Consider the following 20,485-nt stretch of genomic DNA (forward strand, 5'->3'; position numbering starts at 1 on the left):
ATGTCATCTTGATCAGCAAACTTCTCATCGTTGAAGCCAAACTGGTCAATAAAATTGGACGTCATTTGTTGCATCTGATAATCAGAAAAGGCCTGGCAACCCCAGGACCAACGACAGTGATATAATGATTCTAATAATACTCTAAAACCTATTTGCCCATTTTGCTCCAAAGACATAAGTAACTCTAATCAAAACATACAGGACAGGAAAACGATGTGTCTTAAACTTTGACTTTTAAATGGTAACACTGACTATCACAGATTTACATTTACTGACTTGGCAGCCAGTCTAACAGCAGCTCTCAGTAAGAAAGTGAAATCTCCAGTTTAACCGTGTGTTAATCAGCACCTTTCCAAATGCACCCAAAGAAGCAGCAGATCCAACAAAAGAAAAAGCTGTCTTTGTTCAAAATATCATGAAGTTTTAAATGGTAAGAACCAGAAAAGTACATCATACAGAGACACTAAAGCACAGCTACATATTTATCATCTAGTTGTTATTAGAAATGTCAGTCTCAGACACATAGCAGCAGCATCTACTCAACATCTGGCAGAAATAAATGATTGGACATTTTACATCTCACTGCAATGTCACTGACTCAATTGTGCCTTTTTTTTTTTAATAAAGATGTCAATGTCAAATGCCAGCAGATGGATGTGTGTGAGTACACACACACACTCTCCAGTGTTATTTCCACATGTCAAGTCAGCCAATGCTACACTATAGATAAAACCTTTGAAGACAGTGGTAAAGCTGAAGAAAGTGAATATGCAAAGAAAACAAGAAAACGGTCAAAAAAAGCAGTTTTGGATTAAGGCATGATGAAAGCTAGAGAAAAAAGGAAGGAGCTATAGAAGGCTGAGGTACACAGCAAGACACTACCAGCGCCAGGAGTGGGGCTGAAACACTCTGAGTGGTCAGGTCACTGTGCAAAGCCAGGCCAAAGCAAGAACTCTTTCACACCTGGGTCTTGAATTTTAAAGTCTTATAGTTCTGAAAAACTTCAGGATTTGATACCAACACAATCAGTGTATCAACATCACACCGGCAGACAATCAATTTGACTGCCCACCCTATGCAATAATTACTCTTCTTTACACCAGTTAATGAGCTGTCCTTCCTGTGAAGTAGTTTCACTACTGTGGACAACAAAAAGCACATGTGACTGAAAGAAATGAGCGAATTACGTCCATGGTGAGAAAAAAGCCCAGAAGCAGTTAAAACAGACTGGCTCTGTTTTACAAAAGGTGCAGCCATTAAGACCACCACTGACTGGGATGAACACAAAATTAAAACATGAGATTTATGACATCAGTAACTAGCTGATGTAGTGTGACATTATATCAAAATTGTCTACAAGTATGTAAGATGTGGTTATAAACTGCTCACGTAACTCAGAGCACGACAGAACTGTGTAGGGTCTAACAGAGTTCTGTACGCTTAAGAGACAAAAAGTGGTCTTAAGCTGGTGGAGAATAGAAGAACAACGCTTTCCTGGAGTAACATCTCCAGAGCCACAGCAAGACAGCAGAAGAAACCTTAAACCCCACACCTGGTGACAGCACACTTTTGCAAAGACCTCAGTTTTGAAGCATTATGCAGAAAGGCACATAAAAAAGAAAAAAAAAAAGGGGGGGGGGGGAAGAGACGGGGCAAGGGGAGAAACCCTCCCTTCTGGAACAAAGGGTCTTCATTAGAAGAAAACAGTATCAAACTAGATTTGGAGGCCAGAGGTCAGTGACAGCAAGTGTAATTCTGCACAGGCATAACTTAATCTTTGGTTTATTTTTGTCAAATTTAAGAGGTTCCTTAGTATTTTCCTCCCTTATCCAGCTCCTAATGGGTCCACTTGAATTTTGGAAATTTACCTCTAAAATAAGGTGTTCCAGCTGAAGCCAGAGACACTTTTATGAACAAATGTGTGCAGCTGATGAAATGCTTTAAGTAATTTCCATGCATTTCCCATCCATGATTTATCTGGTATCCTGCTTTCCTCCCAAGACCACTTTAGCAAGTCTATTTCACTAGCTTAGCTTAGGGGGGAAACAAAAAAAAACCAAACCAAAACAAAGAAAATGGTGACAAACTTGAAAGAAACAGCACTGCCCCACCTGCACGACCCCAGTCAACTACCTGGAGCTGCTGGGATGCCCAGGCACAGCAGGGTGCTAAGGGATGCACGGAAAGGACAGAGGGATCTGAAGATCTCACCTTCTCACCAGAGCTGCTACAGACAGCATCCAACTTTGCAAGTCGGGATTGGAGTGCACCTTACACACACAAAATCACTGAGCTAGATTAAAAATTGAGCCACCACCCACAATTCAAACTTAGACAAGCAATTACTTACTATAAAAACTATCAAGGTGCATAAAGTACCAAAGCCAGTCCTAAACTCGGAAGTTACTACACAGCTGTTAGGGCAAGCTGAAAGGTCGTGGTTAAGAACCCAGGTGAGTACCATGCTCCATATAAAGGACCCACAGGCAGCTGTGAGCCGCGTGGCTCCCACTCCTTCACCACCAAAGAACCAACACAGACGTGTATGCAGACAAGTCAGTACTAGCACAGAAACGCTCTCGTTCCTCATCAGTGCCCTCCATAAGCACTCCCCACAAAAATTCCCTCGTACCAGACCCATGTTAAACACTGACTGTGGCATTCACAATTAGTCCACTATGAAAGCAGTAAAACTTCACGGTGGACACAGGTTTGCCTTGAGCTTTCAGCCTGGCTGAGCTGAAAATGCTTCAGGCATTCTCAAGTGTTTTTCACTAAACCAAGTGATAAATAATTATCTTTGAAATGCTCACAAATATAATACTGCAAGCATAAACTGAATTTAAAAATAAGTGATCGAGGTCACTGGAATTTCAGCTCCGGAAGGTTTGGCTGTGTACACTTGCCAGGGTCTATAAAGTTAAAAATATTTGAGCTGCTGGATACCTGTCATGGGAGCACACTTGGCTCGTCATTGCTATTGTTGTGACAGCTGCAGAGTTTGACGTTTTGCCAAAAACTTAAAAACATGTAGCAATAAACTGCCAATGCTCCTTGTTCCCTCATCAAAAGGAATCAACATTAAAAAAAAAAGTATTAGCAAAACCAAACAGAAACCTCATATTTGCCTCCATAGCAATTCACACATTAGAAGAGACAGTGAGGAGCCACCACATCAAACTTCTCCATCTAGTAAGAACCAAAGTTAACACAGAAACTGTGTTCCCTGAGCCAGGCAGCTGAGGTATGAAATGTGTGTCTTGGGCAGAACGAGTGGAGACCTGCATGAACAGCCCGGCCGAAGACTAAGCTCTGGAAGGCCCACCCAGCTATGGCGATTTGTGTTAAGAACCACACCTCTGGGGCTGGTAAACCCCCGCCACGTGCAGGCACACACATAGCAGTTTCAAATTTTCTAAATTTGCATTTGCTCATGATAGAAATACAAGTTCTGTGGCTTTTTAAAAATTTATTAGTTTTCATGGAAAGAGCAACTTCCCCTGTTAAAAAAAGAATTCAACTCACCTGCTGCAGGGAAGAATCCTGAGAGAAGCCAGTTTCTTTAAAGTCAATCTCATCATCGCTGGAGGAATGGATGTGGCAGGTGGTGACCTGTGCGGAGGAAGCCAGTCAGCGTGTGGTATGTGAACGCCACTCCAGTGCACTCACACTGCCTGCCTCAAGTTTCCATTTCACATCAAAACAAGAAACTAAATGACCTGTAGCCTTCCCAACTGCCACAGCCCACAAAACAGTCCCTGAAATATTTCAACAGCATTAACATGTACATGTGTACTAGACACCTCAGAAAAGCCAAAGCTTTTGACTGCTTGACAAAGCCAGTTACGGCTGACTTATCATAAGCAAAGTGGGATGAAAGGTGCGTCTCTATTGCAGGAAATACACTGAACAGCACGTGAATGAGCAGTCACCAAGATACTAGATTATATCCAGAGATCCTCCTCCTTCCCAGTAGGTAAAATATGACAATTAAAAGGAAACTGTCTCAGGTATCTACAGGGTTTACAAAAAGACAGAAGAATTAGGAGTCCACAAATTCCAACCAACGTGTACTCGTACAAACAAAGAGGGAGTTGCTGCCTCAGCAACTGCTGTTTCCAACACTACCCCTGAAAGAAGAGGTTGGGGGTTTTTCTGATGCTCTGACATACAGCTAGTAGCAATAGTTTTTTTGGTGACACTGCTCTTGAAGCAGCGTGTTCCTGGAAGTGCTCCTCTTCAATCCGAGCAGCACTCCCAAAGCCAATTTAGCTGGGAGAGCAATTAGCAGAACTAACACTGGCCACAGCTGATCCTTAAGACACACTCCATGAAGGATCGCTAGAACCACGCCAATCTACAGATGACAAACCCTCTGCTGCACTGTGACACACGGCGTTGTCCCCAGCCCCTCGAACACCAGGCTGCAGATGCTCAAGTGGAGTCAGGTGGTTCACAGATTCTTTTTATTTTCTGAAGAGAATGTAAGCCTGTACAACCGGAGCACGGAAACACAAACAAGGCTTCACACAAAGCAGACACCTTTCTGTGTTCCCACCAGTACCGCTACAGGACAACGCCACAGTCAGGACACACGGGCAGGTGATAAAGGAAGAGAGGCATTACCTGAAATTCATGTGCTTTTATGCTTTTTCCTCTGTTAGTGCTACACTTCTTTACAACACTCATTGAAGTGCTGTACTCCTGCACATTTACCGATCCTGCACTGCCACCTGCATACTAGAAGTGCCCTGACTTCAGGTTTGGGACTTTCTGAAGGACACCTGACCTATCAACTGCCAGTAAGGGGAAGGAATAGTAACGTACCAAATGATCTCTGGACTTGTGTCTAGAGAACTGTTCCACTGAAGGAGGGACCAAGCCCATCAAAGCTACTGCTCAGCGTGTGTTTAGTTAGACATTCTTGCGAGGTCAGTACATCTCAAGGTAATTCTATGGTTTTCCACACCCCAACCTGAGCTGCCCCATACCCTGTCCTCTCACGTGGGCACATGTTGAAAGGACCCAAGTTAATACACCTACTCCTACAAGTGCAATTTGTTGGGGCAAAAGACACTCAAAACCAAGTAAGAAGGTGAGCGCTTAGGTTTAGTTACTACTGCAGAACAAGTTAACCCCCGCAGAAATCCTGCCCCTCCTGCTGGAACAGAAACAGGCTCAGGACTCTCAGTGAGACACAGTGTCTTCTGCCCAAACTCGCCCTTTGGGAACCAGCAGGGCATAAGGCCTCAGATACAAGAGTTACTCCCGGTTTTCTGACAGCTGCTGTAGCATAAACCTGCAGGAAGAAACCAGCATTACTCCACTCTCATAAATGAGAGGCAGAATTACGCCAGGGAAGGCAGTGGGAAGGACCCCTGCAAATTCCAGCAATTAACATTTTACTTAGTCTCTTCCTAACACCGCCACACAGCACAGGCACTTCAGCAAGTAATTCATTCTAATGTGTGGCACCGTCTGCCTCATCTCCTGGTAACACCGAGAAGAGTTTTCCTTAAGAGAAAGGAACGACACAGTGATTTTTAAGGCCACGATGAACAATTTGTCATGTAGACTGTTATTTTTAGGCTCAGAGGAGGTATATTCCCCTCACCTAGTCCTTACGTGTACCTCACGGACACCCACTATCAGGACTAGTATTGGAAGGATGCCATGAAGAGACACAGCGGAATTTATACAAAGTCTCTTGCACAAACCCCACACCACACACTGTATCACGGTCTTCACTGCAGCAGCATCATTCACGCACCTTGTCTAAAGAGAAAACGAACAATTACTGCACATCTGTGCAATCCGCAGCTAGGCAGCTGCAGCTGGGTAAGCTGGGTGAAGCACTGCCTACCTGTTACCAGAAGGACAATCAGTAGTGGAAAAACAAAAATAAACTTCCTGTAACACGTTTGGGGGAAACTCCGAGAGTGAGTGAGCTATATGCTCACCTCTCAGTCTGCAGTTACTGTTGCTGCAGAAACCCTAACAAGACCTGCTTTGAAAGGTGGAAAAGCCTAAAGAAGAAGAGAGAACAAAAGGTGGTTTTTTTTTTTTTTACGTTCTTGATGTAGAACAACTAAAAAAGAAGTGTCATGGCTGCAGAAGCAGTTCATTATGGGAGCCCAGGGCCACACATCTCATTCTGTTACAGTAAATGACTTCTCTGTTGAGCACTCCGGAAGTGCAAGTAGAAAGCATTGGTGCCCAAATTATCTTTTCTTCCACTCTACTTGTTAGAGGGAAGGAGGCAGCCAGAAATAAATGTATCATGCAAACCAACATCTGGCTCCGTGGCTGGTGCCATCATGAAGGCTTTTGGCGTTTATGACAGTGGGACATTCTCCAGTGACAACAGGCTGCTCAGGAGGGGTGGAATCTATCTCTCTGAAGAGGCAAGGGAATTGCCTGCAGCAGGCTTATCTAGACTGTGCTTCTCCCAGGAAAGGTTGATGCAGATGATGCTTGAGGTCCCTTCCAACCTGACGGTCTATGGTTCTGTGATGAAAGAACTGAGGCACTGAAAGTACTCACAAGCTCAGTTATTTCCACAGCCCTCACACAGCTAACTTGTATACCTATTTTTCAAATGAACATCTCACCGTAAGACTATCCACACACAAAGGACAGATCATGTGAGCTTAGTAAATCCAGTAAGTTGGCTGAAGAAGATCAAGTAAAACAGTGAGCCACAGTTCTGTCATTCAGGTCAGGAACTGTGTGCTTAACTATTTTATCACCCACGACTAGGTTCTGCTCAACACTTTGCTTAGGACAGGAAAACCCTGAACCGAGTAAACAAGTCCACTTATCTACCCAGTAATAAATAGAAGGCCAATCCACAGAAAATTAAGAAAGGTGGGTGTGTAAGACCTTGCCCTGGGGGCACTGAAAATCTACACTTTAAATCAGCTCTAAACATTAGTTTCGATAAGCTGTTGCTTTAACCCAGGATGATTTTATCAACTTACAGAAAAGCTCACACATTCAACTGTTCAGGTTTACAGATGGAGAGAACAGGTCTGTGGAGACCAAAGCACAGATCAAGAGCATGAATATTAGGGGACAGTGCGACTGGGAAGAAATCCTGCAGGGCTGTGCTTTCAGGATACCCGCACACAATAACCATAGCTTAAACCTGACTCAGTAATACGACATATTGAGTTTTCTGTGAGATCCATCTTTTGGCATCTCCCATACCACACTGGACTGCCCACTGCTGCTTAGCTCTGAACGCTAATCCAAGACTCATGAGAATTACAGGCTTTGTTTCTGCTTGCGTGTGCAACTTCAGAGGGACAGTATTTTTCAGACAGCATTTTAGATACCAGCATGCTTTAATGCTTTGTATTTCTACTGCAGCTGAGTTTGGAGGTACGTAACCATGGACTTGGATGTACTTGATGTAACAATATTAAAACCTCATTTAAAACGTATCTAAACAGCTAATTACAATTTTTTTAAAAATCAGCTTAAAATTCTGCCTCTTTAGATAACTTTTCTCTTGGCCTTGACCAAGAAGTAGTTTCTAACAAGATGGCAATATCATTATTTGACATGCACTATGAATTTCTTTGAATTTACAGGATGGAAAAAATTTACAGCATGGAAAAAATATCATCTGTACAGCATTTAGTCCTGTGTACAAGTTGTGCAGTTTCAGATTATTTCCCTCTTGTTTCTGGTGCCAAACGCATCATGTTGGCGTTATGTTCCACTTGCTATACTATGTTCCACAAGTTGTGCAGTTTCAGATTAATTCCCTCTTGTTTCTGGTGCCACACGCATCATGTTGGCGTTATGTTCCACTTGCTATACTATGTTCAAATAGCAAATTTAACAGCCTATGAGTCTTAAAGACCGATTAATATAGCAGTACGGCAAGTTAATGAAGCTACATGCAAGCACTGCACTCCTGCAGAAGTCAAGTATATTAAAAATCATTGACCGGTCTGGTGACATTGGAAACAGCCTCTGCTTATTAACGTCTCCAAGTGGTTACTCTTAAACTGTACGTTTAACCTGATTACACAAAATCTCTTCATACTTGTAAAGCTTAGCTTTTTTCTAAAAGTCTAATCACCACTGCTGCGTGCAGAAGAAACAGGACAGGAGCACAACAAAAGTACACAAAGTTACTTGTCTTAAGCAAAGTCAGTAGCACATGCAGTGAGATGCAGGTAGTGTCTTCTTACTTACATAGTCTAATTTACATACTGTAGATAAAGCCATTAACAATTAATTTAGTTTGTACTCTTCAAGCAGACAGGAGCTTTCAAAAGCACTGACTTGAAGATGTAAAGAAATCCTCCTCCTGGGCAATTGTGGGATAAGCTACACAAAATGAGCTACTGCAAGACTCCCATACAAATAGTAACGACATGGTTTAACTGAAGAGTGAAAAGAATGAGCAGCTCAGAAACTGGATGTACTTGTTGACACAAGGATGTGGTGGTTGGGAAGACTGGTTGTGCTACTGACACAAAGAAACTGGGGCCCAAGGGAACAGCAGCAATTCTGACACCTCCCGCAGCACTACTTGCCAGGTCCACGGTATTCCTCTTGTTAGTCTCTCCTAAGGAGCTTGTGCAGAAGGTCTCCCACCGCTCTCGGACCTCCTCTGGAAGCTCTAGCACAGGAAAAAAACAAATTCGATACTATGGACAATGGAGCATCACTTAACTTTTGATTATTCTCTTCTGCTTTACCAGAAATACTGCAAAGAGCATAGACACCCTCCTAAACCCATCAGGATTGCTCCATGTAGCAAACAAATCCAAACTAAGCCGGTCAGCAGCTCTTCACATTTACCTCAGGGAGCTTTGATACTGTTTGGAAAAAAGACAACTTAAGCACATGTTTGAGGATGGCTGGTCAGAAAAATCAGTATTTTCTTCTTTTATCCAACAGCTGCCTTTTAATTTAAGTTCAATTCATTTCCTCAAAATTTGATAATGAAAGCCACAAAGACAAACTGCAGACCATGAACGTTACCTTTAATGAGCTGTTGGACTAGTGTGCTGTTTGGCCCTTTATCAGTACTATGCACGATACAGTTTGCTATCCTTGTCAGATGCCCCATGTAGCCATGTCGCCTTCCTCCTTCGGCCCTGCAAGAGACAAGAGGGATCCAACCGCCTGCCCTCAAAGCAACTGTGCCTCAGTGTTTTGCTATAAACCACTCTACCAGTCATGAAGTTACACAAGACAAATAGCAAACAGGTTCTTAAGCAGGAGAGTTGCATCCTAAAACCAAAGGCTCACAAAAATACTCAAGAATTTAAGACACCAACCAGTCTGATGACACTGAGCCAGTCTAGACGACTTAGCAAGCACGTAACCTACCAAGAAGTGCAGCATATGCCATAAAGAGCACTTGTGTCTGCCGAAGTGGACTGACTTGTTATTGCCTAGCCAAAAAATCTAGAACACCATTGTATCTCGTTAGCAGGTATGTGCAAGCATAAGACTAAATATTTAATTCATCCCTGTGGCGAGCACTAGATCGAGAACATTCTTATCCAACCAAAGAATAGTTTTAAGTTGGATCTAGGGAAATAACTTTCCATATTTCTCTTCTGCGAGAGTCCACTTGCTGATAAACTTGGCAGTTCTCTATAACCTCAGGAGAGCACGATGTAAACCAGAAGACATTTGGGAGAGCAAGTTTTCTGCAGTTTGGGTAAGTCACATCCCTTTGTAACACCCACTTTACCTCCTTCAACAGGTCAGTTACATTAACCATGATTTTCTTAACTGATTCACATCGACTAGGAATGTTTTGGGGAGTAGAACTTTATTTTGACAAGCTAGGGCTGACGTTTACTGTTCAGCATCTCCCGAGCCAAACTTAAAAGCCTTATGAGAGCTGTTTTACCATCTCAGGTGAAGATGGAGATTTTTTTCTCCTGCTATGAACAAGGTTTCAGTTTTTAGCTATGTGAAACTTCCATCCTTCCACAAGAATCCACTGCTGTGGACTTGGCTTTGACTACTTACAACTCTCTCCCCAATACATAACATGCTTTGACATGTTCATAAATAATTTTCAATTGCTTACTGGAGAAGAGTATTTCCTGTCCTCTGAAAACTCAGAGTGTGTTTCTGAACTTGAAGATGGGCAGACTTTAAGACCACAGTAATATCTTACACATTGCGAAAATGGCAAACTATTGTATTCATAAATGGTCATGGGAAAAAGGATTAGAACGCTACCAAAAAGCAGTATGAGAGAAAGCTTTAATCCAAGTAGTCACATACAAGTGTTATCAGAACCGGCAGGTCAGTTATTGAGTTGACCATACATTCTTTTCACAATTCAAGGCTTATCTAGACAATTGCAGGGAATTACAAAACTAGTTACTCACTGTTTCTTCTCATTCATCTCCCATGCTTCAAGTATTCGTTCTATCAACTGGCACTTAAGGAAGAGCTATCAAAAAAGCAGAATGTGTTCAGTAGCAGTGAAGTGGAATACTATCGCACATTGTACAGTTGATTTTAACAGATACTAAAAAGACTTACAAGACAACTCACTTCAAGATTAGAAAAAATACTTTCATTAAAGAATTTAAATTAAAGTTCAGAATTAAAGTTCAGAAGCCACAGTCCGATCTCAACCAGAAACCTAAAGGCTAAACCTACACTAATTCTACTTCTCTTCATAGATGCCAAGTTGTTGTAGCATCAAGCTATTGAAATACCAATTCTAATCCTTAAAATTAAGAGCAACTTCTTTAGGGAAAATAAATTACTTGTAGCTCTGCACACATGCTCATTTTGGGGCAGCAAATGTCTATTCAATGGCACCTTCAGGTTTAACACTCCGAACCGACAATTTAAGAAAAAAAATATTCCTGTTCATCTATAGATAAAGTAAAATTGGGGTATATTTTACATAACTGCTATGGCAGCCTGGAGACAGGAAAATTCAGACTCCCCCAAACCCTCACAACTTACATGTTTCAATAAGAGATTGTCCCCAGGGGGATCCTGATCTGTAATTGTGCCATTTTCTGTGCTTTCGAGAGGACTTGCAAGAATCAATGCAATACAGATTTCGACTTGAGTATGCAAAAAGTTATTCCATGTATACTTGAAGAACATGTCCTGAAAAACAAATTCAACGTGCTTTATACAAAGCTAGGTCTTTTCATTAAATGTAGCCAATCATCTCACCTCAGCCAGGCACCTGAATGACTACCCTGGAACAAACACCTTAAGCTTTACAATAATATTATTGTGTAAGAAGAAACTTGTGACCTACCAGAAGGTTAATTCTTGTGTTTGCTATTAGCACAAGGATCAGAACAAACGCTCAACTGCTGCTGGATTTCTCTTGGGGGAAACCAATAATACACTTGCAGAGAACAAAGACAGGGAGGAATGACACTCCCCACTTCATTCTTTCCGCTGGCTGCAGCCCAGGGAGTCCCAGAGTCAGTGATTCATGTTCTCAGTAGCCCTTCACAGATTGAGTTCACTAAACCTTCCACCATCTACAATCCCATTTATAACTTGCTCTTCACTTCAGTGAGTCTCCTTACAAAATCATATCTACCTGTTCTGAACCTGGCCTCTACTAACCTTATTCTTCTACTACAGAACCCTCTTCAGATAATCGAGACGCAGTTCACGATTAGTGAGTGTCTTCCAGAAGACACGGACAAATACTGAGGCCGAGATACAATAAATAGTGTTCACTGAGGCATGTTCCTGGTTCTCCACATTTTGCCTCTTAAACACAGGAAAGTGGTTTTTTTCAAGCTTTATGTCCAGTTATTTAGACTACTACTCACCACAAAATTCAAATGGTTGCTGCCACTGGGAAAATTAAATTTGTTATGTAAATATGTGCAGTGATTAAAAGAGTACAGAACAATTTAAGTCTCATCCAAAATACAGCTAAAGATCTCCACTTTTCCTTCAGTCCTTCTAAACTAATGACATCCTCCCCTGAAGACATGCTACTGCACCTCAGCAATTACTTCTCCTAACAGTGAAAGCGTGTGCTGGTTCAGCAAACAGCGTGAAGCACGGAGGAGATTCCCTCAGACACCACATCTAGCGAAACCTTCAGTATGCAAGTTAGCACCTATCTGCAAACCCGAGTTGTGCAGAGAAGCTGAGATGAAGACACTCCAGCCACACCTGTATTCACTAGTTGATGGAAAAAGGGATTGTAGACTGCAACTATTTGGAGCAGAGAAAATATTTACACTTTAAGTCTGCAACTGCCTCCTTAGAAGCAGGAGCATACACATGTTGTACTCAAACCACAGCATGAGTCCTAGCAGGTTTTGCTAGTTATTTAACTGATAACAACATCTATATCACATCAGCTTCAAAGAGTAAGTTATGAGGCAGGAAGTCCATGTTAGCAGAAAGCAGCGAGTTAGCTGGCTGAAAATCTGGGGCGGAACATCTTGCTTTCAGAGGTTTGCAGGTGTATGAGCTACCCAGAATAACTGCCCCTTCACTGGAAAGTGCCAAGACACCATTCCGTGTGCCATCTATTCTGAGAGAAGAAAAGGGGTTTTGAGGGAATAACTTTGAAAAAGAATGGAAACAGCAAGGAAGCCTTGAACGTGGTTGAAAACCTGAGAACATACGGACAAAAAGACAAGCTTGTGAAGAAAATAATTTCATACGAAGAATTCATGAAGGTGTGGAGAATAAGAACCACTCAAGTGATCAGAGGAAAATGCTGACTGCAGACCGGTGAGTTTAACAGTAAAGTCCAATATTAAGAGTTCTTAAACGGTGCAACAGAAGCCAAGAAACAAAAAGGCCATAAGTTACGATGGAAAATACACTCAAATTATCTGCAGTGACAGAAAGAACAGACCGGATCTTATTCGCAATCCACAAAAATAAAGAAGGCAGCCGAAGTTTGTACCAGTATTACTCCTATGCTGTTAAGCTCTATGAGCTCCTGATTCACACTGCTCGTATTCGTCTGCAAAAGGCTGGAGATTAAGCGAATCACATTTAAACGCGTGTTTCCCACGGGTGGATCCAGTACACCCCACGTTGTCTTAATTACACTTTTCTGAAAAAGAAAAAGATACGTCCATAAAACTCATTAAAATTTCTTTTAAAAAACAGCTCACAGGCACAACAAGGCTTAAAACTATATACAGTCAGTCCTTGAACAAGTCTTACCTTCACCCTGCCAAAAAAAAAAAAAAACAAACCCAGTTTTTTGTTCTGAACATTACAGCTTATTTTAACTCTACAGAGAGGAAGCACTGAAAACAGCCACGTGAAGCCAATGACACAGTAAAAAATCAGTTGCAAACCACAGACAGGATCTCAAAGTAGATGCATTCTACCCAACCTTGAAATGAATTAGGAGATACTTCCTAGGAAATGCTGGTTAAATGACTGTTAATCTGCGTATGGCTACAGTCTGTATTGCTACAACACGGACAAACAGCTTGGTGGGCAGTCTCTAAACACTATAATGCCTCAACAATGCTAACTTCATATCCTGGAAAACAATTTCATTAAACCACAAGCTTCTCTGGTGCCTTGTTCTTGCACTGTAAACGAACCAGGCTCCACCTGCAGTCTTTGAAGGAGTTACTTCTAGCACAGCAAGAATCTCTTCCCACGCCCTAAATGGGTCCTTGTATTACAATCATGAGCTTCATGACTCTTACACTGACATTTTAGCTGGTTACAAACCAGAACTGTTGTCACACAACTAAATGAGAGCCCGTAAGAAAACATCTGGTATTAGTTACCACACGAGCTAAAAATCTAGTAGCAAATACACAACAAGCGGAGGAATTCATAATGAAAACATCTTCCTATCTCGAGGCACAGACGCTTTTTTGCCAAGGAGACCACTACTGCCTTCTGTAACACGGGGTGTCATTTCTGCCTGACAGTGCCGTCAGAACAGGGATGATGGACAACCTGCTAGTTCTTTTAGTCCATAAGGGAGGGGAAAAAAGAAAAAAAATATCTAAGGATGCTCATTTAACTAGTGCTCAAAAAGAGCAACAGACTCAGTAACTCCTCCAGACAACTTAGTCACCGTGACCCTGCTTTTAGGTCACGCAGTCCTGGATCTTGCCATTTTGTTACACTAAAGACAAGACAGTTTCTTTGTATTTTATCATCTCTTCTGCATTTGGAAATCTTGAGATCTCATCTTCTCCAGGCTCAAATGAACTTTAACACTACTTTACCCCACCATGTGGTGTTTTATACACCTCTGGCCTTACTTCTTCTCTGGCCCACAAGTCCTTCTCTATCATGGGCTGTAGCAACTAGTTCAGGGCGCAGTGCTCCAGCTGGAACCCTGCCAGTGAGAATGTCAGTGGAAAAATATAAATGGATCAGAGGTAAACCCCTTATTTATACACGTCGTATTTATCTTTTGCAACAGCATGACATAAGTTGCTTGAATCAGTTTAAGAGCCCAGAGAATTTAACATATCTAGAGCCCAGGCTGCACGTGCTGAAGCAGGTCTGCTTGGGTCCTGGACATGTCCAGAGGAATTGTGCAAGCCTCGTGTGGGCCATGCCAAAGCTCCAAACGACTGAAGCACCCACAGTCCGTGTTTCCTATGCAGATGGAATTTCCAAGCAGAAAACAGGACCCGCCTTGATAAAACAAACCTCTGTTCATTTGTTTCAGAAAGAAGTGACTGCTTCAAAGCTATTAAAGTTGGAGCTGCAAAAGGTATCAATTAGCACAGCACACTGGCTCAAGGACAACACTAACGAACAGCAAGGCTCACAGCAGATTGGGAAGGAACCTGAGCAGTTGACCGGAAGCTGTCAAACTGGGTTTTGTTTGTTACTATAACCTGCCTGTTACATACATAACATCCCCAGACATAACAGTCTCATTTCAATTAATGTGGTAACATGAGGTCTCACTTACTTTTGGGGGCTCAAGCAGGAGTTCATGGAAGGATGAAAGTCGTGCTTTTATGGCTTCTAAAACACTTTTGTTGACCAAGTATGTGGAATTGCTCATGCCTGGAGGACAGACCTCTATATGGCCTTCAAATCTAAAACACACACAAGCAAAGTCTGATCATTAAAATGAAAACTAGTTGTAAAACATCTTTAAGGTATGAGAGTGTCATAGTTCTGGGAAGGCACGTGAAAAGAATGAAAAGGCAAGTAAAAACATAAGGTTACAAATAAGTTAAGCGTGAAGTAATGGCTGAACAAGGTATTTCCAAACATTAGACCTAGTATTTTTAGCTTTATAGCACTTGAAGTCTCCAATACAGTTTTGAGATCAAACATTACACATCTATTTGCTCTTTTGAGGATAAAGAGCTTTACTTATCTACCCTGAACAACATAAACACAGAGCTCTGTTCAGTGGTTTCCTCAAACTGAAGTTGTAGGAAATTTCCAAGTAACTTTAAGAAGTCAGTTCCCACTCCCTGCACTGTACGTATTTAGTCTGTTTCTTGTATCTACATGCAAACTGGTGAAATATAATTAGTCTAATCTGTAGTGACACTTAAATGAGCTTCTAGAAAAAAACTGCAGAAAGACCAGTCATTTGGTGAACGCGCAGCAACACAGACCAGTCATTTGGCTCGCTCTTTTACTTCTTCAGCTACAACAGACCACAACAATGGTTCGCTCACAAGCATGCGGAAAACACCTGCTGTTGCTGAACAGCAGTTAAGTTACACAGGCACAGCTCAAGTGAAATGAGAACACTTACGTCTGTCGTCTTGTCTCAAGTAAGGTCAATAATATTTGGATTGCACTGACTATTGCAGATTCATTCTTTTCTTTATGAAAAATATTAGACAGCAGCTGCTCTATGATTTCTTGTCTGAAAAGCAAAGCATTGGCGTCAGATATCCCACTGCTTCGGGATATGACTGGTAACAGAAGTACGTACCATCTGCCCATGTAAAGTAAGGGGATAATACAAAGAAAACTCGTAGCCATTTCATGCTACCACAAGGACAATCATTCCCACCCTCACTCCCCCCATCGTGTTTTCCTATTGCTTCTATTGCCCCAGTTTTTTGATCTGACCACCAACACTACAAAAAGGGAGTTTTCAGTCAGGTCAAACCCTGGTTCAGCTTGCTGTAACAGCCCCACAAACCTGAACCATAACCTGCGAAGGGAAAGGGAACACAGGAGGATCTTCTCTGGCAGAAACACAAGTTAACCTCAAACAAGTAACCAACCAAAGCCAAAGCTGACTGGTAGCCAAGAAAATTCACCCAAAACGGGGAACTTGGCATTTCTAAAGGTTTTCAAGATCAAAAGTTAAGACCCAAGCTTTCGTGAACTGAAAATAAAAGAAATTCAGCAAACAACTTACTTCTCTAGACTTGCAAGCAGTGGATCTGGCTCTGAACTGTTCTGTACTTGCAACATCTGGTCTCTGCTTAGACGAATAATTTCACAGAGTGACTGTGATGCATTTGAATGTCTCTGGAACAGAAAAACACAGCTTTTCACTGCAAGAGTACTAACATGCTGGACTGTAATTCTTCAGCTGGGGTAGGGGGGAAGGGACCACACACCCTCACTCAAATGACCACACTTAAAATACTGAAATCAGCTTATTGAAGCAAGCAAGCAGAAAACAGTGAAACTAAAAGCTCTAACACTATGCTGTAGAGGAATGTGCCGCACAGAGAGACCCAGAAGAGTGTCAGGTCAATACTTACATCTTCATCTTGAGACGGATGTACAATTTCCACAAGCCGCTGGATAATCCTCTCCTCATTTAACCACTGCAAAAGGTTTGTGGGTGTTAATAAGAATGTCATCTAAGTGAATTAATTAAATGCATCAAAATTAATGAAATTAAAAGTAGTTGTTTGATAATTGCCACAAGTCAATGTTGGTATCTCTAAAGATGGGACTAACAATACTTCAGAAAAAAGGAAAAAAGTAAAGTTAGTGTTTCTGAGCAATTGTAAAAGAAAAAAAAAGAAAGCCTTAATTTTTAAATAAACTTTCTGATGCCAAACAAAGCGTTCAGTAAGGGCCAAAACATTTTTAAAGCTGCATCTGGCAGTTGTAAGTCAGATATTAAAGACGAGGTGAAGAGACAAGCCACTCAGGTTCTAAGTTGTCCCCACCAGCACTCGGGCTCCACTGGAAAAGAAGCTGCAGCTCCCACATCTAATTTCAGCACATTTAAGAAATAAACTTAGTAAAACCAGCAGAAGGCAAAGCACCTCACAGTTCTTACCACAGACAAAAATCCTTCCAGACATTTTACTTACATTTAACACTTCTTGCCGGGGCTGTGGAGGTTCTATGCAAGTCAGTAGCCTGAGCAACAAGTCCATGATAGCAGAGGTCCCTATGTGCTTAATAATGAGGTCTACAAAATCATGTTTCCTCTTTAAAAATTCCACAATCTAGAAATTAAAAAGAAGTGAGCTTACATTAGCTCATCTGTACTGTACGTGGTAAGTTATACCAACCAGTTTTCATTTCTCCCTCCTAACAAGTACAGAAAATAGATGAGAACTTCTGAAACACTACTGCCACTTAAAGCTGGCAGTCCAAGGGAAGATACAGTAACATGCAGGTACGGAGCAGCAGAAGCGGCACAGGACAGATCCAGACTATGTGCCTTGGGCCTCCTCTCAGGCCTAACCTGCTGGCCATGAACTACTTAAAATTCAGTGCACAGTCAGCTTTGCTTTTTGGTACAAGTTACTCTCATCCCTGCTTACTGAACAAAGCTCAACACAGCAAAAATCCTTAACAGATTACAAACAAAGACAGAGCTTGCTAAATTAAAGCTATAGAACAGAGTCACAAATGCATTCGCCCAGGGATGACAGTCCAGGCCACATGAACACAACGTTTCTGAACAAGGACTCCAAATGTCTCTTGCCTTGTTCAAGAACAGTTCATCTCACCAAATCGAACCAGCTCCTACTGATTCAATTCACTTTCACCTCTAACAGCAATTAATGTAAACACCATCGTATCAAATACGGAGTTAAGCTAAGCCAAAAGGTAAGCGCTCCCACACGGACTGCACAAATAGCTCCAGCAAATCCAAATCAAACACATCCTACTCATCCACATGTAGTTTTTAATCCTGCACATGCCATAAAAAAGTTACTGCCTTCAGCTAGTATGGAAGTTGAATGCTCCTTTTTGACTCTGCTGCTATTCCCTCAAATAGCCTCAAAAATAGTCTTAAAGCAACACTGCAACTTTATCAGAGCACTTGCTAAATTGGAAAGCTTGTAAATATTCACCTGTTCTGGTTTTCTGCTTATAAGGATACTTAGCACCTTGCTGAAGAAACTGGCCAGTAAAGGGTTCAGAGGAGATTCATTTAAGAGGAAGCTGTACAGTTTCATAAGTAAGGATTCTTCTTCTCCCAGTCTATCATTGATCTGCGAGACATCTGATGTAAGCAGCTCACACGATATGTTTGGATATCTGGGAAAAAAGAAGAAAAATATCCATCACTCATACTTCAAAGTTGGCGTATTTCCACCTCTGAATTCGGAACCTGGAAAGGCTTCGGATCAACTCTTCAAGCAGGGTTGGTCTGCACTAGTTAAAGCAGCACACTACTGCCAGGGAACAGAACTCTCTTCTTCCGTTTAAGAAACGGACTACTCTGTTCTTCAGCAGCAGTACGACAACTCTAGGGAAGTGGGGAAAGAAAAGGGCAAGCTTTTATTTCAAGAGCTATTGTTAAATCCATCAAGTACTGATCTCTCATTTTGTTTTTTGAAGGGAAAATAGCTACCAAGAAGTTAAGCAGGCTGATAGCACTGGACTGATACTGGGGAGGGAGCAGTGTGCTTGCCCCTTTCCAGTCTAACAGGGAACGTATTTAAAAGGTCAAATCGAACAGCTTCAGGGTATGTATCAATTATGCAGAGACTCAATAAAAGCCTGCAAAACTAGCACGTACTGCTTCATGACGGTCAGAGGTGCAGCTCAGAACACCTAGTACTTAAGCCAAGAGGCCATCAAGACCAGGCACTTCCTGCATTTGACAGTATTATCGCCCACTCACACTGAAGGCAATTCTGACAGCATCCGTAGCTTAAGGCTTCCAACATTCTGTGACTCTCAAGTGAAAGATGCTTCCATTCCAAATCTACTAGAAACACTTAGAGGAGGCTTGGTTTACCAGAAATGCTTAAGTACTGCAACTATGAGTGCAGCTTATTTCTCTTTTTTTCCCCCACATACTGATACAAAAAAAAAAAAAAAAAAAAAAGGCAGCAGCTTTCTGCACAGACAACTCTGAGTGCAGCGTATTTCTCTTTTTTTCCCCCACAAACTGAAAAAAAAAAAAAAAAAAAAAAAAAGGCAGCAGCTTTCTGCACAGACAACTCTAAACCAGGCCAAAAATGGCAGAAGGGCTTCAAAGGAACTGCTACATTTGAGTTCTGAGTTTGAACCTTCTCAGCAAGCTAGCTGAGGTCATGGCCATTCCCAGTTCTTACAGTTCTAGCTCTGCAAAGGAAAACACCTGCAATCAGACATAAGAACATTCTTCCAAGGAGAGCTACAGACCTTCCAGTAAGCATTTTCAGAACATCTTACCAATCACCAATGAAACAAAGCTAAGCACTTAACCATACTACCCAAAGAGGGGTTTTCACTCAACTCTTAATAATGACAGCTACAAGGTTCCTCACGTGAGCTCTGTTAACTGTATTATTTTGCCTCCTTTGGACAGCAGTTGGGTTCAGAAGCATTTGGGGATAAGAGGCTTCCATTTGAAAAATATGCAAATATTAGGATGATTTATTTAAAAGTTCTACAAAGTCCCTTGGAAACAAACTCACTCTAAATTAGATACCAGTACTGTACTACACACCAGCATGCAGGGATTCAAAACATACTATCACATGAACCAGGGTAAGTTACCCCTCTTTCCACCTTCCCAAGTCTCCCCCACCCCCAAAAGTTTTCCTACTTATATCGAATTTTTTCATCCATGTCTTGAGGTGGCTCTTCGATAATAAATGAAACTAAGTCTTCCAAACATTCTGACTTCAGCAGAAACTCTATAAGTTTGCGATTCTGAGCCTTGCACTCTTGCAGAACATCCTCTTCATCCATCAGCTCCTTCAGTGTTACATCTTCTCTCTCTAGAAGCGTATCTATGTGGGATGACGAATGGAGATCAAATTTCCAAAACATGCTGGTCTAGATAAGAAGAATATACACAAATCATTTAAGTTTACAAATCTGTTCAAGCAGTCTTTTAGTAACACCTCACAGCAGTACTTCACAGCTTCTAACCCCAAAGGTACCTGCATGCATGGAAGCTTCCTAGAACTCAAACGAGACACAACAGTAGATGCTAACGATCAAAAGCTACAGAATCAGGCTTGATTAAAGATGCCTGAATACTCCATAGCATTTTTTGTACCTTTAGCAATAGCCAATATTCTAACACCCAAAGTTCGGCAGCTCCAGGGTTTTACTTACACAAAAGGAACATGCTAACCTGCATTAAAGAAGA

General features: G+C 41.7%; 1 protein-coding gene across 1 annotated transcript; it reads right to left on the bottom strand.

The window, feature by feature from the left end:
- Positions 1-3: 3 nt before the first annotated feature.
- Positions 4-20,176, bottom strand: PPP6R3 (protein phosphatase 6, regulatory subunit 3; the record flags this gene model as incomplete). The annotated part of the gene is made up of 14 exons (XM_010143256.1): positions 19,934-20,176; positions 18,246-18,432; positions 17,250-17,387; positions 16,686-16,751; positions 16,334-16,446; positions 15,716-15,829; positions 14,909-15,038; positions 12,908-13,060; positions 10,969-11,118; positions 10,377-10,441; positions 9,004-9,119; positions 8,553-8,638; positions 3,526-3,612; positions 4-92 (listed from the first exon to the last, which is right to left on the bottom strand). Coding segments are annotated over exons 1-14 (1,721 nt in total), but the record flags the coding sequence as incomplete, so codon positions are not given.
- Positions 20,177-20,485: the final 309 nt, after the last annotated feature.

This window comes from Buceros rhinoceros, unplaced genomic scaffold, assembly GCF_000710305.1.
Source record: "Buceros rhinoceros silvestris isolate BGI_N320 unplaced genomic scaffold, ASM71030v1 scaffold13259, whole genome shotgun sequence".
NCBI lineage: Eukaryota > Metazoa > Chordata > Aves > Bucerotiformes > Bucerotidae > Buceros > Buceros rhinoceros.